The sequence below is a fragment of the Erinaceus europaeus genome, chromosome 9 (genome assembly GCF_950295315.1).
Source record: "Erinaceus europaeus chromosome 9, mEriEur2.1, whole genome shotgun sequence".
Taxonomy (NCBI): domain Eukaryota; kingdom Metazoa; phylum Chordata; class Mammalia; order Eulipotyphla; family Erinaceidae; genus Erinaceus; species Erinaceus europaeus.
In genome coordinates this window covers 34,114,880-34,134,150 of record NC_080170.1, presented here as the reverse complement: position 1 = coordinate 34,134,150, position 19,271 = coordinate 34,114,880, and the positions used below count along the sequence as shown (strand labels likewise).

General features: G+C 40.2%; 1 protein-coding gene across 1 annotated transcript in view; it reads left to right on the top strand.

Moving 5' to 3' along the window:
• The first annotated feature begins 10,291 nt into the window (after positions 1-10,291).
• The window catches only part of LOC103111740 (vomeronasal type-2 receptor 1-like), a 49,357-nt gene continuing 40,377 nt past the window's right edge, over positions 10,292-19,271 (top strand). Inside the window, exon 1 of the mRNA XM_060196948.1 lies at positions 10,292-10,530. Within this exon, the coding sequence (XP_060052931.1) occupies positions 10,292-10,530 (239 nt within the window). The remainder of the gene's footprint in view (positions 10,531-19,271) is intronic.

Here is a 19,271-nt window from a genome sequence, read left to right as displayed (position 1 = left end):
TCTTTTTGGATGGGTGTGTTTGGTTCCTTAGGATATAAACCCATGAAAGGAGTTGCAGAACCATAAAGCAGGTCCATTTCTAGCCTTGTGAGGGTTCTCCAGACTGCTGTCCACCAATTTGCATTCCTACCAGCAGTGCAGGAGGGTTCCTTTGCCTCCCAACCTCTCCACCATTAGCTGTTACTATAGTTTCTGATGTGTGACATTCTCACAGGAATGAAGTGGTATTTCATTGTTGTCTTCATTTGCATTTCTCTAACAATCTTAGATTGAGGCATTTTTTTCATATGTCTATTGGTCTGTTGGCTCTGTGGTGAATATTCTGTTTAAATCCTCTCCCAATTTTTGGATGGGGTCATTAAAATTTTTTTTTACTTATAAAATGGAGATATAGGATAAGAGGGGTACAGTTTCACACAGTTCCCACCACCAGAATTCCCTACGCCATCCTCTACCTTGAAAGCTTTCCTATTTTTATCCCTCTGGGAGTATGGACCTAGGATAATTATGGAGTGCAGAAAGTGGAAGGTCTGGGTTCTATAACTGCTTCCCCGCTGAACATGGAAATTGGCAGGTTGGTCCATACCCCCAGCCTGTCTCTTTCCCTAGTGAGTCAAGGCTCTGGGGAGGTGGGGTTCCAGGACACATTGCTGTGGTCGTCTGAGCAGGGAAGTCAGGTTGGCAGCATTTTTGTTTTTGTTTCTGACTTTAGTGAGCTTTTTATGTATTTTGGTCATTATTCTTTTGCCTGAAGTATGACATGTAAAGATCTCCCATTCTGTAAGGTGTTTGTTGTTTGGGTGGTGGTTTCTTTTGCTGTGCAAAAGCTTTTTAATTTGATGTAGTTCCATTGGTTTATTTTTTATTTTGTCTTCCTTGTAATTGGATTTGTATAATTGAAGATGCCTTTAAGATTTAGATATATTTTCCTGTAAGTATTTGGTAGTTCCTGGTCTAATATCCAAGTCTTTGATCCATTTGGAGCTGAATTTTGTATGTGGTAAAATGTAGTGGTTCATGGTCCAGGAGGTGGCACAGTGGATAAAGCACTGGACTGTCAACCATGAGGTCCTGAGTTTGATCCCTGGCAGCCCGTGTACCAGAGTGATGTCTGATTCTTTCTCTCTTCCTATCTTTCTCATGAATAAATAAATAAATTCTTTAAAAAAAACACGTAGTGGTTCAATTTCATTTTTTGGCATGTATCAACCCAATTTTCCCAACACCATTTGTTGAAGAGGCTCTCCTTTCTCTATTTAATTTTTTAATATTTATTTTCCCTTTTGTTGCCCTTGTTGTTTTTCATTGTTGTTGTAATTATTATTATTGTTATTGATGTCATCATTTTTAGATAAGACAGACAGAAATGGAGAAAGGAGGGAAGACAAAGAGGGGGAGAGAAAGAGAGACACCTGCAGACCTGCTTCACCATCTGTGAAGTGACTTCCCTGCAGTTGGGGAGTGGGGATCTTGAACCGGGATCCTTACACCGGTCTTTGCGCTTTGTGCCACGTGCGCTTAACCTGCTGCGCTACTGCCTGACTCCCTCCTTTGTCTATTTAACAGTTTAGGCCTCCTTGTTGAAAATTAGATGTCCATAGGTGTGAGGGATTTTTTTTCTGGGTTATTCTATTCCACTAGTCAGTGTTTTTTTTTAATTATTCATTTTTAATTTTTTTTTTTATTGAGGAGCTAATGTTTTACAAAATACAGTAGTTTGTACATGCATAACATTTCCCAGATTTCCATATAACAATACAACCCCCAATAGGTCCTCTGTCATCCTTCTTGGATCTGTACATATATGACAACAATAGTCTTATAAGTCATGATTTCATAATAAAATGATTTAAAAGAGAATAAAGTGATTTAAAAGATAATTTTGTAGAAATTTTAGACTCTTTAGGTCTAGCAAGATTCTTTAGACAATGGAATTGTCAGTAATGTTGCCTTTCAAGACTTAAAAGAAAATGTTTATTTCTTAATGAGAGAGGGTGAGAGAGAGATAGAGAAATAGAGAGATATTGAATCAGGGCATCACTTTGGCACATACAGTGTTGATGGCTGAACTCAGGACCTCATGCTTGAGTTGAGAACCTTATCCACTGTGCCATCTTGTGAGTCTTTTAAAAACTGTTTAAAATGTGGTGCTATGCCTATGTCCACACGTATCTGTAAACTACTGCAAAATATATACCCCTGCAGGTGGGGAGCCGGGAGCATGAACTGGGATCATTACACCTGTTCTTGCTTCACACCATGTGCACTTAACCCACAGCACTACCACCTGACCCCCCTTAAGAATGATTTGTTTAACCATTTACCAGCCAATGGATGCTTAGATTGTTTCTAGTTTTGTTTTGTCAGGAGTTATTCTTAGGCTTATTAAGTGGATTTAATTTTTTTGAAAATGAGCCGTGGTACAGTACATCTGCCATCATATTAGGCTGTTAGAAAAATCATAACTCATTTTTGCATAAAAAAGATGTCAGAACTTTTCTGTCAATTCAATATTCTTTTAAAAAATTGGTTAGAGACAGAAATTAAAATGGAGGAGAGAGAGAGAGAAAGAGATGGAGAGATCTGTAACATTGCTTTGCTGCTCATGAAACTGCTTAGGAGCACTGGCTCTGTTTTTCCTGTTCTTTGCCTCATCTTTGATGAATTCTACTCCATTTTGTGTGTGTAATCATTGTGGCCCAGGTAAAATATGCAACACCCTGGGAATTACAGAAATATTGGACATCAGAAGTTCAATCAACACTGAATTTAGTTATTTTTTTAAACAGTGATTTAATAATTATTGACAAGATTATAGGATGAGAGGGGTACAATTAATTCCATAGAATTCAATTCCCACCACCAGAGTTCCATATCCCATTTCTTCCATTAGAAGTTTCCCCATTCTTTATTCCTCTGGGAGTATGGACCAAAGATCTTTATGGGAAGCAGAAGGTGGACGGTTTGGCTTCTGTAGTTGCTTCTTTGCTGGACATGGGCATCGGCAGGTCGATCCATACTCCCAGCCTGTTTCTATCTTTTCCTAGTGGGGTAGTGTGGGACTATGTGAAAGCTTGGTAGAGCTTAAGGAAGCTCTCCCATCCTTGGATGGAGGTCTGGAAAGACACCCCATTTGTTAGCCTATCTCCATAGAGATGAGCCAAGAGGGAAAAGTCTCCTAGACTCAGCTTGCCCTTGTTAGACTCTCAAGCCCACAGAAATCTCACAGTTTTTCCCTGCTAGCAGCAGGCCACATGGCTGCCTGCTTTAAGGTTCATTTACTCAAAGATCACCTCACCTTCTGATCACAAAGAACACACCTTATCACTCCAAAGTGTTTTTTGATGTCCTTGATTTACATCAAGCCTTGTTTATCTTCTCTATCTCTCATCTTAACTGATTTAACCCCTATTATTCTCTCAGATGCCTTTGGGTAATTAAATGCCTGCATCAGGAGACTAATTATCTTGACCTTTATGTATCTGTATCAATTCTTGCCATACCAGCCCCCTACCATAGGGGCAAGCTGACCTTTAAGAAACCTGTAATTTCTGTCATATTTGAAAAATGTTCTTTGTTTAACTTTCTCTATATATACCCAAGCCCACCCCTGAGTGTTTGTATCAGAATTCTCCCCAGTGTCTCCTTTCTGATCTCTTGGCCCCTTAGAGCTGGAGAGGGAGAATCAGTAAGCTTACCTTCCTGGCTGGAGTCACTCCACGTGAGCCTCAGCAGGATAGGGCTCTGGGGTGGTGGGGTTCCAGGACACATTAGTGAGGTTGTCTGCCCAGGGAAGTCCGGTTGGCATCATGGTAGCATCTGCAACTTGTTGACTGAAAAATAGTAAGATATAAAGCAGAAAAAACAAAATTGTTTAATAACCAGGAACCTAACGGTAAGAGTATAGCAGATGAAATTTGGGGTCTTCATGGTGAGAGAATCTAGGAAGTCTATTTTAGGTATATTCCAAGGGGACCATGACTTTACTGATTTTTTGCCTGAGCCCAAGAGTTAACATGCAAGTGAGCTGAGAAGTATTGTTTGGGAAAATGGTGTCAGAGTTGAGGAAAGGACTAGAAAGCTGGATCAGGGCAGACAGGAGCTCCCAAATATGAGGAAAGTATATAAATACCATTAATTGTAAACCTTATTGATCAGATCTTGGACCCATGACTATTCGTATTTAGCACAGGAGCCTATGTAGCCTCTGTATCTGTGTCAGTCTAAGCTCACATTCCATGGTCATGGCTAGAAACATTCTAGGCTGCGCTGATTTCAGGACCTATCTTCCTCATGTGGCAGAGTATGTTGACCTAGCCTCCCTTTGGAGAGTGGGGCAATTTCTACTGTTGTTCTACATTGAGAGCAAGGTCCTATAAAGGTGCACAAGAGGGTTTATGATATTTGTACTAATGGAGATGACCAGTAACGGTGGAGAGAGTGATCTGTCAGAAGTCTAGGCCCATCATACATATGTGAGAATCCCAAGGATTCCCTGACTAGGGCCCCAGATAATGGGGTGGCCTGGTAGTGACCAACAGGATCATCATTAAAGTGTGCCAGCCTCTTGCCCTTACTCCAATTTTTGTAGTCCTTATTTTATCTGACAGGGTTAGTCTTAGAGTGATATAGGAAGTAGTTGAGAGTATCTAGTTCTAAGTAGGAACTATCTGATTAAGTACTTTATGGTGTTTCTTTTAGGCCTTTATACTTGCTTGCTGCACTTAATGGAGTCACTGCAAACTATTGTGCACTTTTACTTTAAGGTATGTATGTTCCCCCAACTTATGGATACATGTGCACATGTGCTCTGTCTCATGGCCCTGGACTATATCTAGGTTCTATAACTTTGTTAGGAGGTGCTCCACCCAAAATGGAACTAAGGAGTCCCATGACTCCTTATAAACTTCATTAAAAACATAGCAAGGGTGTGATCTAGAGCATGATATGATGTTTAACATTTTCAGTACAAGAACAGTTCTTTCATGTGTCTTTGAAGTTGGTTTATCCATCTACCATCAGCCTTTGGCAACCATTGCAGGAAGCTATGCTCTTGCCTTTACTAGAATGTGACATAAAGTACATACCTTTTAGGATTCTGGTTTCTCTCAACATTTTGCCTTTGGAAGCTGTCCATGTTATGCCTCAGTAGCTAATATTTTCCTCTAAGTATTAGATAGTTTCTAGTCTAACATCCAAGTCTTTGATCCATTTGGAGTTGGCTTTTGTTTCTGGTGAAATAGAGTGGTTCAGTTTCATTCCTCTGCACATTTCAATCCAATTTTCTCAGCACCATTTATTGGAGAGACCCTCCTTTGTCCATTTAAGAGTTTGGGCCCCCTTATAAAAAATTAGACATCAATAGGTGTATGGGTGAATTTAGTTCTTGACCTAGAGTTTTTTTTTCATGTGAAATAATGTTAAATTGTGCATTAGTGATTATTAACATGACTTAAAATCATCTAGTGATTTTCTTTTCTGGCCCTAGCACAGCTTTTCCCCAGAGGATTAGGACAAATCAAGTATGGTGATAAACATCTTCGAGCAGTGAGCGTAGCCCCTGGCAACATAGAGGTAATTGCTTAGAAACAGCCTTCTGGTAGGGCAGGGAAAACAGAGATAAGTGAGAAATAAGTTCCACAGAGTTCTGAGGGAGGCAGTGACTGAACCTGTACAGCTCATATGGGGAGGGTACTCCATGCCAGGGGGTGAGGGTCAAAGGATCTGTTACCTAGAGTACTAGCCTGTTTGGGTGAAGGCAAGTCCAAAGCATGTCCGGGGAGAGGGTCCACTGGTGATGCTTCTGTCAATATAATTTTGAAAGTATGAGATGGAGCATCCACACTGTAGAGAACTGACTAATTAGACTTTGAACGGCTTGAGATGGAAGCATGGGGGTCAGTGTCCCCTGTGAGGTGGTGATGGGAGACTCTTTTTGGGATTTCTCAATGATCAGGTGCAGACTGACCATTAGTGTGTATGGAAATCCTTCAGTGGGGACGAGGGCAAGGACGTTGTTTATGTGGAAGGGTGGTGGGACCTGGTGACTGACAGTGTCACAGGCATCAGTGTGGTCAATATCTGTGTTGGGGGTGTCAGAGCTGGGTGTGTGTGTGTGTGTGTGTGTGTGTGTGTGTGTGTGTGTGTGTGTGTGTTGAATGAGTTGCAGAAAAGAGTGGAGAATTTTATAGTAGTTTTTTTTTTTTCTACTTAGAAATGTAAGGACGTTGTAATTATAGCAGAGGAGGAAGAGAAGCTTTTGGAGGGTGTGACATGCTGACATTTACTGTGGGAAAATAAACTGTGCACAGATGACAACAGTCTTGAAAGTCATGATTTCACCCAATAAAGTGATTTAAAAGACAATATCATACAACATGTCAGAGAATGTAGAAAAGTAGGGGCCAGGTGGTGGCACACCTAGTTAAATGCACACCTTAGAGCATGTAAGGACCCGGGTTTAAGCCTCTGGTCCCCACCTGCAGTGGGAAAGCTTCACAAGTGATGAAGCAGGGATACAGGTATATTTATCTCTCTCTTTTTTATATTTATTTACTTATTTATTCCCTTTTGTTGTTCTTGTTGTTTTATTGTTGTAGTTATTATTGATGTCGTTGTTGTTGGATAGGACAGAGAGACAGAGAGAGGAAGGGAAGACAGAGAGGGGGAGAGAAAGATAGACACCTTCAGCCCTGCTTCACCGCCTGTGAGAGGACTTCCCTGCAGGTGGGGTGCCGGGGGCTCGAACAGGGATCCTTATGCCAGTCCTTGCGCCACCTGCGCTTAACCTGCTGCGCTACCGCCTGACTCCCATATTTATGTCTCTTTCCCTCTCTATCTCACCTTCCCTCTCAATTTCTCTCTGTTTCTAGCCAATAATAAAGAAAGAGAGGAAGGAAGGAAGGAAGGAAGGAAGGAAGGAAAGAATGAAAGAAGGGTATAGAGTAGAAACAAACACAAAAATATAAAAGTCAATAAATAAAAATAAAAAAATAAAACAGATGCATGAAAAAAATTAAAACACAAAGGAAAAAAAAGCCAACCTGTCTCTTAAAAAAAAAGTAATTGGGAGGGACTGGAGAAAGCTTAGCATCGAACACAGGACTTTCATACCTGATACCCCAGGTTCAGTTCTTAGCACCATCAGAAGTCAGAGTTGAGCAGTGCTCTTTCTTTCTCTCTGGAATAGATACTATTATTCTCCTTCCCTTTGAAATATATGAATTAATCCTTAAAAAACAAATAGTTGGGCAGGGGAGACAGCATAATAGTTATGCAAACAGATTCTCATGCCTGAGGCTCCTAAGTCCCAGGTTCAATCCCCCGCAGCACCACCATAAGCCAGAGCTGAGCAGTGCTCTGGTGTGTCTCTCTCTGTGTATGTGTCTCTCTCTCTGCATCTCTCTCAAAAATAAAATTAATTAAAATTTTTTTTTTAAAAAAAGAATAAGATTATCAGGGGAGGGGGTGGAATATGGAGATTGGGTGGTGGGAATTGTGTGGAATTGTACCCCTCCTACCCTATGGTTTTGTTAATTAATCCTTTCTTAAATTAAAAAAAATTTTTTTAAAAGAATAAGATTAAAAAAAAAAACAAATAGTGGGGCAGGGGTAGATAGCATAATGGTTATGCAAAGAGACTCTCATGCCTGAGGTTCTAAAGTCCCAGGTTCAATCCCCTGCACCACCATAAGCCAGAGCTGAGCAGTGCACTGGTAACAAACAAACAAACAAACAAAATAGTGGGAAAAGTGTATTTAGCCCTCTTTTTGATTTTTCAGTAGTGATTCCTCCTCCTCACCCCCCCCACTTCCTCTTTCCTCCTTCCTTCCTTCCTTCCTTCCTTCCTTCCTTCCTTCCTTCCTTCCTTCCTTCCTTCCTTTCTCTCCCCCCCACCCCCACAGGGTTTTAAGACTCAGCTAGGTCTTATGCAGTGCAGGGGATTGGACCTAGGAGCCTTGGGCCTGAGAGTCTGTTTGCATAACCATTATGCTATCTCCTTTACTTTTTTAGTTTGAAGTGCTTTCTTCTAGTCCTTTTAATAGAAATATATGGATGAAAGAGAATTGTAGCACATTACATTGTAGCACATGTGAATGTTGGAAATTTAGAAAGCAATTTTAATGCTGTTTTCTTGTGAGCAAATTTTTCTAGAAATGTGAGTAAAAAATCTAAAAATGGGCTTCTTTGTATTCCATCATGTGAATAGATCATAACTGATAGTAGGGCTTCCCAACTGTGTTACACACTTGATGTAAAAGCCACATGGTCAAAGAGTATCCCTACTATTCATGCTCCTCACTTGTGTTTTGTTGATCCTCTTTGACAAACCTGTCTTTTTGGCTTTAAAGTGAAAAGAAATAGTTAAGAGGGGGCAACGAATGTCTGGAGGATGAGAATTCATCTGCGGCATGTGGACTTGGAGGAAGAAATTAGAGAAGTCTGAGCAGAGTCTCACAGAAAGGCCAGGGCCAGCGTCTCAGGAAGGAACGAGATTTGTAGTTGGACACCAGACCCAAAGTCAGCAAAGAGCTGAGCAAAACACTTCACCTTGAAGAGTAGGCTCAAGAAGATGATCTGCTCTAAAACGTTCTTTATATTGCTGGGCTTTGAAATGCTTTCAAGGTAGTTATTGTCGTCCTAGTCACTGAGGAGGCTCTGGAAGCAGTGGCATAAGTGATTTTCCCACCAGAACAGTAACACAAGTGGCCACACATGTATTCACATATCTTCTGGTTCAAATTCTCATCTTTTTTCTACTTTACTTTTTATTTATTTATTTATTATTATTTTTATTTAAGAAAGGATAAATTAACAAAACCATAGTGTAGGAGGGGTATAACTCCACACAATTCCCACCACCCAATCTCCATATCCCATCCCCTCCCCAATAGCTTTCCCATTCTCTATCCCTCTGGGAGCATGGACCCAGGGTTGTTGTGGGTTGCAGAAGGTAGAAGGTCTGGCTTCTGTAATTGCTTCCCAGCTGAACATGGACGTTGACTGGTCGGTCCATACTCCCAGTCTGCCTCTCTCTTTCCATAGTAGGGTGGGTCTCTGGGGAAGCGGAGCTCCATGACACATTGGTGGGGTCTTCATTCCAGGGAAGCCTGGCCAGCATCCTGATGACATCTGGAACCTGGTGACTGAAAAGAGAGTTAACATACAAAGCCAAACAAATTGTTGAGCAATCATGGACCCCAAGGTTAGAATAGTGGAGAGGAAGTGTTAGGGGGGTACTCACTGCAAACTCTAGTGTACTTCTGCTTTCAGGTATATATTTTGCAGTAGTTTACGGATACGTGTGAACATATGCTCTCTCTCACAGAAACTGGTGTATATCTAGGTTTTGGGACTTTGTTAGAAAGTGAACCACCTGGGATGGAATTAGAGTATACTATGAAAGGAAAGGTCTCACCCAAGTAATGAAGCTGAGGGGTTGTCATTCCACACGTGAAGTCTCTGGACACAGTCTGAAGTGAAGCATGTTGAGGTGGCAATCATTGTGTTGATTAGGTTGTGATCAGCAGATGCAACATTATTTGATATGGATTGGGAGAGGCATACGGGAAAGTGGGCCCTATCCAGGGGTTCCAAGGGTTCCAGGACTGGGGGAAGTAGAGGCTCTATAGTGGAGTTGTGAGGTTCCTGCTGTCTTAGGGTTCCAAAAGACAATCGATAGTTAATGTTATCATCACATTATTTGGTAATTGGGTTAACTTTGAAAAGTCCTTTTATTAGGGTTTGCTGTACAGTATCCAGTATCTTGTATATAGCTGTGCTATTGGTTGCTTCTGATCTACTTGGTCTAGGCTTTTGAGAGAGTCCGCTACTTTACTTTTTTTTAATCTCCCAAAGGAAAGAGCTTTGCTTCATGTCACTTTTTATTGTATTTTGTGAAGAAGCAGGGATTCCTTCCTCATCTTTAGGATGAGAGCAGCTTCCATAGAATTGATAAGATTGGTAGGGCAAATGAGATAGGAATATTTCTACTAAATGAAATAATTATATTTTAAACCCCCTGAAACTCACTATCAAGTCATTTGCTATTATTCTTGAGCACAGAAGAGACTTTATGAGATTTAAAAAAAAAAAAGGATTCAGCACTTAGTCCAGATCCACAAATTAGAGGTGAGGCTGTGTGACTGACTGAGGTGTGACAATTATGTAGCAAGTAGTGGCAGGCCCAGTCCACTGGGGTGGGGCCTACAGGCCCAAGATAGCACTCTAGCTAGGAGCATCATCACAACCTTCAACACTGCTCACTTCTGCCCAAACACATCCAACTAAAATGGCTGGCCAAAAAAAATGCTTATTTCTAGGATTGCTTGCCTTTTTATTTGCTAAACTGAGCACTGAAGGCAAAGAAGATGAAGAAGAGACTTGTAGGTTGCTGGGCAAGTTTGATTTGAATGGGTATGTAGATGCCAAGAACCATTCACTTGTTATTGGAGGGATGTTTCCTGTTCACTCCAGGATCATCCCAGCAAATGAGTCTGTTTTGGAGCCAGTGTCAGCAAAATGTGAAGGGTAAGACTTCTTCTTTTCCTCCATTATTTCCCCATCATTTGCAGGTGTGTGTGTGTGTGTGTGTGTGTGTGTGTGTGTGTGTGTGTGTGTGTGTGTGTGTGTAGGAGTATTGAGTATAGGCTTAGAGTCTGGAATTGGAGACAGGATGACTTGGATTCAGACACCATTTATTTGATTCGACTTACATACTTTCTGTTTCTATGTTTCAGTTTCTCCAAGGTCATCTTTCTGGGGTTGCTCAGAAACAAGAAAGCTTGGATCAGAAGAAGGTCCTTTCCTCTTCTGAACCTTAGAAAGAAAAACGATGGGTTTTCTATGCTTTAGAATGGAGCTCCTTTGAAAGAACCAAACAGCATGAACTAACAGCATGATGCAGATTCATGTGATATTGAAGCTTTCTTGTGAATTGTTGCTAGATCAAATTTTCTTCAAATGAAAATCTAATGTGTTTGGGGGTGCTAGGAATGTAGCTCAGGGTAGAGCACATAATGTTTGAGGCCTTGGCTCTGTACTCAGCACCTCCCAAAAATACAGTGTGGGAGCATCACTTATTACTGAGCTGAGGTTCTTAGCACTATTTCTTCATCTTCTTTTTTTTTAATTATTCTTTTTTAAAAAATATTTATTTTATTTATTTATTCCCTTTTGTTACCCTTGTTGTTTTATTGTTGTAGTTATTATTGTTGTTGTCATTGTTGGATAGGACAGAGAGAAATGGAGAGAGGAGGGGAAGACAGAGAGGAGGAGAGAAAGATAGACACCTGCAGACCTGCTTCACCACCTGTGAAGGGACTCCCCTGCAGGTGGGGAGCCGGGGTTCGAACCGGGATCCTTATGCCGGTCCTTGTGCTTTGCGCCACCTGCGCTTAACCCGCTGCGCTACAGCCCGACTCCCTATTTCTTTATCTTCTACTCCTATTATCTTTTTTAAATTTTTATTTATTTATTTTTTATTTAAGAAAGGATTAATTAACAAAATCATAGGGTAGGAGGGGTACAACTCCACACAATTTCCACCACCCAATCTCCATATCCCACCTCCCACCCCCGATAGCTTTCCCATTCTCCATCCCTCTGGGAGCATGGACCCAGGGTCATTGTGGGTTGCAGAAGGTAGAAGGTCTGGCTTCTGTAATTGCTTCCCCGCTGAACATGGGCGTTGACTGGTCGGTCCATACTCCCAGTCTGCCTCTCTCTTTCCCTAGTAGGGTGTGTCTCTGGGGAAGCTGAGCTCCAGGACACACTGGTAGGGTCTTCAATCCAGGGAAGCCTGACCGGCATCCTGATGGCATCTGGAACCTGGTGACTGAAAAGAGAGAGTTAACATATGAAGCCAAACAAATTGTTGAGCAATCATGGACCCCAAGCTTGGAATAGTGGAGAGGAAGTGTTAGGGAGGTACTCACTGCAAACTCTAGTGTACTTCTGCTTTCAGGTATATATTTTGTGGTAGTTTATAGATACGTGTGAACATATGCTTTCTCTCATAGAAACTGGTGTATATCTAGGTTTTGGGACTTTGTTAGAAAGTGAACCACCTGAGATGAAATTAGAGTATACTATGAAAGGAAAGGTCTCACCCAAGTAATGAAGCTGAGGGGTTGTCATTCCACACGTGAAGTCTCTGGACACAGTCTGAAGTGAAGCATGTTGAGGTGGCAATCGTTGCATTGGTTAGGTTGTGATCGGTGGATGCAATATTATTTGATATGGATTGGGAGAGGCATATGGGAAAGTGGGCCCTATCCAAGGGTTCCAGGACTAGGGAAGTAGGGGCTCTATAGTGGAGATGTGAGGTTCCTGCTGTCTTAGGGTTCCAAAAGACAATCGATAGTTAATGTTATCATCACATTATTTGGTAATTGGGTTAACTTTGAAAAGTCCTTTTGTTAGGGTTTGCTGTACAGTATCCAGTATCTTGTATATAGCTGTGCTATTGGATGCTTCTGATCTACTTGGTCTAGGCTTTTGAGAGAGTCCGCATATCAAATACACAGCCTATATATTAAAAAGTCTCAGTCTGTGTTTTGAAAAACTTTGAGACATACAATTGATTTTCCCCCTCTCATATTAATTAACTAGTGATTTATATGTCTACATTTTTGCTAGGAGTGTACATAAACACCATTCCCACCACCAAAACACTGTGACCCATCCCTCCCACCCACTCCCACCCCCCACTGGCGCAGGAAGCTGCATGTCTACCCCTCACCACAGGGTTTTTACTTTGGTGCCCTACTTACAATTTTGTCAGGTCCTGCTTTTAGTTTCCCTTTCAGATATTCTTAGTCAACTTCTGTTGATGAGTGAGATAATCCCATACTCATCTTTATCTTTCTGACTTAGCTCACTTAACATAATTCCTTATAGCTCTTTCCAAGATGGGTCAGAGAAGGTGGGTTCATTATTCTTGATAGCTGCATAGTATTCCATTGTGTATATATACCACAGCTTTCTCAGCCACTCATTTGTTGTTGGGCACCTGGGTTGCTTCCAGGTTTTAGCTATTATGAATTGAGCTGCTATGAACATAGGAGTACACACCTCTTTTTGGTTGGGTGTTATGGAGTCCTTGGGGTATAACCCCAGGAGAGGAATTACTGGATCATATGGAAGGTCATGTCTAGCCTTCTGACAGTTTTCCAGACGCTCTCCACAGAGGATGTACCAATTTACAATCCCACCAGCAATGTAAACAGGTTCCTCTGTCCCCACAACCTCTCCAGCATTTGTTGCTGCTGTCCTTTTTGATGTATGCCCTTCTTACAGGAGTGAGGTGGTATCTTAGTGTTGTCTTAATTTGCATTTCTCTGACAATCAGTGACCTAGAGCAGTTTTTCATATGTTTGTTAGCCTTTTGGATCTCCTCTGTAGCGAATGTTTTGTTCATATCCTCTGCCCATTTTTGGATGGTGTCATTTGTTTTTTGGTGCTAAGTTTGCTGAGCTCTTTGTATATTTTGGTGATTAGTTTCTTGTCTGATGTATGGCATGTGAAGATCTTCTCCCATTCTGTGAGGGGTCTGTTTGTTTGTGTGACAGTTTCTTTGGCTGTGCAGAAGCTTTTCAATTTGATGTAGTCCCATTGGTTTGTTTCTGCTTTAGTCTTCCTTGCAATTGGGTTTGATTCATCAACGATGTCCTTGAGGTGTAGGTGGGAAAGTGTTTGACCAATGTTTTCTTCTAAGTATTTGATTGTTTCTGGTCTGACATCTAGGTCTTTGATCCATTTGGAGTTGATTTTTGTTTCTGGTGAGATAAAGTGGTTCAATTTCATTCTTCTGCATGTTTCAACCCAGTTTTCCCAGCACCATTTATTGAAGAGAACCTCCTTTTTCTATCTAATCCTTTGGGACCCCTTATCAAAGATTAGATGTCCATAGGTGTGGGGATCTATTTCTGGGCTTTCAATTCTGTTCCACTGGTCTGTGTGCCTATTTTTGTTCCAATACCGTGCTGTTTTGATGATGATGGCTTTATAATATAGTTTAAGGTCTGGGAGTGTGATGCCTGCATTCCTGTTTCTTTTCCTCAAGATGGTTTTGGCAATTCTAGGTGTTTTCAGGTTCCAGATAAATGATTGTAGTGTTTGTTTTATTCTCTTAAAGAAGCTTGGTGGAACATTGATGGGTATTGCATTAAATTTGTATATGGCTCTGGGGAGAATATTCATTTTGATGATATTTATTCTTCCAATCCATGAGCATGGGATATTTTTCCATTTCTTGGTATCAGTTTCTATTTCCTTGAGTAGCGACTCATAGTTTTCAGCATACAAGTCTTTCACTTCTTTGGTTAACTTTATTCCTAGGTATTTGATTGATTTTGCTGAAACAGTAAATGAGAGTGATTTCTGGATGTCTTCTTCTTCAGATTTAGTGTTTGCATAAAGAAATGCCACTGATTTTTGTACATTGATTTTTCAGCCTTATACCTTGCTATATTACCTAACAACTTCCAGTAATTTTCTGCTGGATTCTTTAGGTTTTTCTATGTATACTATCATATCATCTGCAAATAGTGAGAGCTTGACTTCTTCCCTTCCAATCTGTATCCCTTTGATTTCTTTCTCTTGCCTGATTGCTATGGCAAGAACTTCCAATACTATGTTGAAGAGTAATGGTGACAGTGGACAGCCCTGTCTAGTCCCCGATCTGAGGGGGAATGCTTTCAGCTTCTGTCCATTGAGTATGATGTTGGCTGTGGGTTTGCTATATATATAGACTCCACTATCTTGAGGAATTTCCCATCTATTCCCATTTTTTTGTAGAGTTTTGAGCATGAATGGGTTTTGGATTTTGTCAAAGGCTTTCTCTGCATCTATTGAGATAATCATGTCGTTTTTTGCTTTGCTTTTATTGATGTGGTGAATGACATTGATTGACTTATGGATGTTGAACCAGCCTTACATTCCTGAGATGAATCCCACTTGGTCGTGATGAACAATCTTTTTGATATGCTGCTGTATCCGAGTGGCCAAGATTTTGTTTAATATTTTGGCATCTATGTTCATCAGAGATATTGGTCTGTAGTTTTCCTTTTTTGTTCTGTCCCTATCAGCTTTTGGTGTCAGGGTGATGTTGGCTTCATAGAAGGTGGAAGGGAGTATTCCTGTTTCTTCAATCTTATGGAAAAGTTTCAGAAGTATGGGTACTAACTGTTTCCTGAAAGTGTTGTAGAATTTGTTTGTGAAGCCGTCTGGTTCAGGACTTTTGTTGTTGGGGAGATTCTTAATAACGGTTTCAATTTCTTTGTCTGTGATTGGTGCATTTAGATTTTGTAGTTCTTCTTGGTTCAGTTTTGGAAGCGCATAGGTTTCTAGGAATTGTTCCATTTCTTCCAGATTCTCTAGCTTGGTGGCATATAGTTCTTTAAAGAAGTTTCGCAGGATTCTCTGGATTTCTGTGGTGTCAGTTGTGATATCTCCTGCATCGTTTACAATTCTATTAATTTGAGTCTTCTCTCTTTTTTGTTTGGTGAGTCTGGCCAGGGGTTTGTCAATTTTGTTTAATCTTTCAAAGAACCAACATTTGGCTTCATTGATCTTTTGTATGGTTCTTTTATTTTTGATGTTGTTTATTTCTGCTCGAACTTTAGTGATTTCTGTCCTTCTGGTTGCTTTAGGGTTCCTTTGTTCCTCTTCCTCTAAGTCCTTGAGGTGTGCAGTAAGGTTGTTCATTTGAGTTTCTTTTTGGTGTTTAATATGTGATTGTATGGCTATAAGTTTCCCTCTCAGTACTACTTTATCTGTGTCCCAAATATTTTGTTAGCTTGTGTCTTCATTTTCATTCGTTTCCAGGAACATTTGAATTTTCTGCTTGAGTGAGTCTCTGACCCAGTGGTTCTTAAGGAGTATGTTGTTTAGTTTCCTAATTCTGTGACTTTTAATAATTTTCTGTTTGTTGTTAAATGTTAGTTTTACTCCACTGTGGTCTGAGAAGATACTTGGGATGATTTCAATGCTCTTGAATTTATTGATGCTGTCTTTTGGCCTAACATGTCGTCTATCCTTGAGTATGTGTTATGTGAATTTGAAAATAAGGTGTATTCCAGTTTTTTGGGGTGAAGGACTTTGAAAATGTCCAAGAGGTTTAGTCTGTCAATCTCTTCATTCAATTCTCTTGTATTTTTATTGGTTCTCTGCATTGTTGATCTGTCTAAGTGTGAGAGTGAGGTATTGAAGTCTCCCACTATTATTGTATTACTATTGATGTATTTTTGAAATTCTTTAAGTAGGTGCTTAATGTATTTAGATGGTCCCTCATTTGGGTGCATAGATGTTAGTAATTGTTAAGTCTTCTTGGCTGATTGATCCTCTAATCATTATGTAATGTCCTTGCCTTTCTTTTATTACTTTATTTAATTTAAAATCTATTGTGTCTGAGATGAGAATGGCTGTTCCTGCCCTTTTTTGTGGTCCATTAGCCTGTATGATAGTTTTCTATCCTTTCACTTTAAGTCTGTGTTTATCTTGTTGTGACAGATGGGATTCTTGCAAGCAGCATATGGTTGGGTTATGTTTTGTGATCCATCCCCCACCCTGTGCCTTTTGATGGGTGAGTTTAAGCCATTGACGTTTATTGATATTATCGATTTAGTGTATTGTAGTGCCATTGTTCAAAATAAATTTTTGTTTGCTCTGATATATTGCAAGTATTATACTGATGTTCTTGTTTATAAGAGGTCTTTTAGAACCTCTTTCAGGGCTGGCTTGGTGATGGTTGCCTCCTTTAACTGTTGTTTGTCTGAGAAGGTTTTGATCCCTCCATCTAGCTTGAATGAAAGTCTAGCAGGATATATTATCCTTCGTTGAAACCCTTTTTCATTCAGGGCTCAATAGATATCTTGCCATTCCCTTCTGGCTTTTAGAGTTTGAGTGGAGAAGTCTGCAGATAATCTTATGGGTTTTCCCTTGTATGTGACTTTTTGTTTCTCTCTTGCAGCCTTTAGGATCCTTTCTTTATCCTTACTTCTTCTCATTTAGACTGTGATGTGTCTTGGTGTCTTCAGGTCTGGGTTGATTCTGTTTGGTACTCTCTGGGCCTCTTGAATCTTGATGTCCTTTCTGTTATTCAGGTTTGGGAAGTTTTCTTCTATTATTTCCTCTAGAATGTTTGCTTCCCCTTCCTCTCTTTCTTCCTCTGGCAGGCCAATTACACGAATGTTCCTTCTTTTGAGATCTTCCCATATGTCTCTGTTGTTGTTTTCAGTGTCTCTCAATCTCTTTTTAAGCTCTTTCACCTCTTTCTTAGTTTTCTCTAACTCATCCTCTGTCTGACTAATTCTGTTTTCTGCTTCTGTTAGTCTGCTTTCCCTTGCCTCAGCTTCTTTCTTCATTACAGCTATTTCAGCTTTCAGTTCTCTAATTGCCTCAAGATAATCAGTATTTTCCTTGGGGGTCTCAACTGTTGTTTCCCTATTACTGCCATTCCTTTCCTCCAACGTTGTTTTCATTTCTGTGATTAATAAGTTTATTATGGCTTGCATACTTTTCTTATCTATGGTTACTTCTGGCTGATTTGTAGTTTCTTCTGGTCTCTTGTCTTCATTCATTGGAGTAGCAGTTTTATTTGTTTTTGATCTACCCATTTTTTTGATTTATGTGTTTCTTTTGTTATGCTCTGTTGTTTCTCAGTTGTTGTATCTTGAGTACAAACAACACTGTACTAAATACCTTTATGACAATTTCACTCACCAACCTCAGGAATTACAGTAGCAACTGAAGCAAGTATTTAAGCAGTTTAATCGTTACCAGTTAGCCAAACAATTTCTCCAGTCCATGAAAAAATAGTAACCAAAATCCCAGTGAATAGAAAGAGAAAAGAAAGAAGGGATATCAAGAATAGACAGTTATGCAAATCTAATATCCACTGTATAGTCTAGGGGTAACAAGAGGGGAAAGGGAACTAGAGCAGAGATATACACATAGAGGGTCCACTCTGAGTCAGATTTCTTCCCCAAAATAATTCACAAATTCAGAAAGGCAAAGAAGAAGGAAGGAAGAAGTGTATGAGAAGATAAAAAAAAAAGAAAAAGAAAGAAGGGACAAGAGAGAGAAAAGGGAAAAGATAAGAAAAAGAGCTGTAATTAAAGAGCAGTGAAAGGAAAGGTTTTTTTTATTACTTTATTTTTAATTTAATTTAATTTTTTTGATTAGCTAGGAGGGGGAGGGAGGGGAGAGTCTGTAGAGGAGGTAGGATTAAGGAGACAAGTTCCTCCCACAATAGATAAGATGCCCACTACCCTAGCACTGAAATATATGCTAAGAGTTAATTCTGATCAACCTAAAGGGGGGAAAGATATATGCCTTTATATAATATTAATAGTAAAATAGAGCAGGGTAAAATAAAATAAAATAAAATAAAATAAAATAAAAACCCTGTCCCAGATTACCTCAAATCTTGTGATCAGAGGCAGCTGATTGTTAAGAATCAGAAAAAAAAAAACACCTCAGGACTAGACAAGGATAGCTGAAATAGACAGTTATGCAAATCTACTATCCACTGTATATTCTAGGGGTGGCTAAAGGAGGAAGGGAAGTTGAGCAGAGACACTCGCAGTGAGAGTCCACACTGAGACAGAATTCTTACCCAAAATAATTCCCAAATGTGTATCAGTGAATTCAAAAAAGCACACTGTTTGGTGGTGTGGTGGCTGGGGGCTGTGGCTTTGGAAGCTGTAGGATTAAGGAAGAAAGAATGACAAGAATGAGAAAAAGAAAAAAAAAGAGAGAGAAAAAAAGAAAAAGATAAGAAAAAGAACAGTCATAAAAGAGCAGTGAAAGGAAAGGGTTTTTATTTATTTATTTTTAATTAGCTATGCAGGGTGAGGTGGGGGGGTTGGCTACTTAGAAAGAAAAAAGGCCAGAGGTTTCAGAAGGGTATAGACTTAGAATGAATGATACTCCCTGGTGGGACAGGAATTTGGTAAAGAAAGAAGCTCCTAGCAGGGGAGCCTGCTAGGAGCTGGTCCCCAGGGACTGGTTATGGGGGGGGGAAGGGGGAGGAGGTATGCTTAAAAATTAAAAGGAAAAAAAAGTTTCCCCTTTTTTCCTACTCTAATTCTTAACCCAAATTAAATTATAGTCACCTCCTTGGTGTCACTGCTAGGACCCCTTATTGACTGGCCTACTAAAGGCAGAAAATCCTACCGTTTCCAGGAGATGTGGTCAGAGCTCAAGCCACTAGCAGCTTCTCAGTCCGCCATCTTCCAGGAACCCCCTCCTATTATCTTTATCCCAAA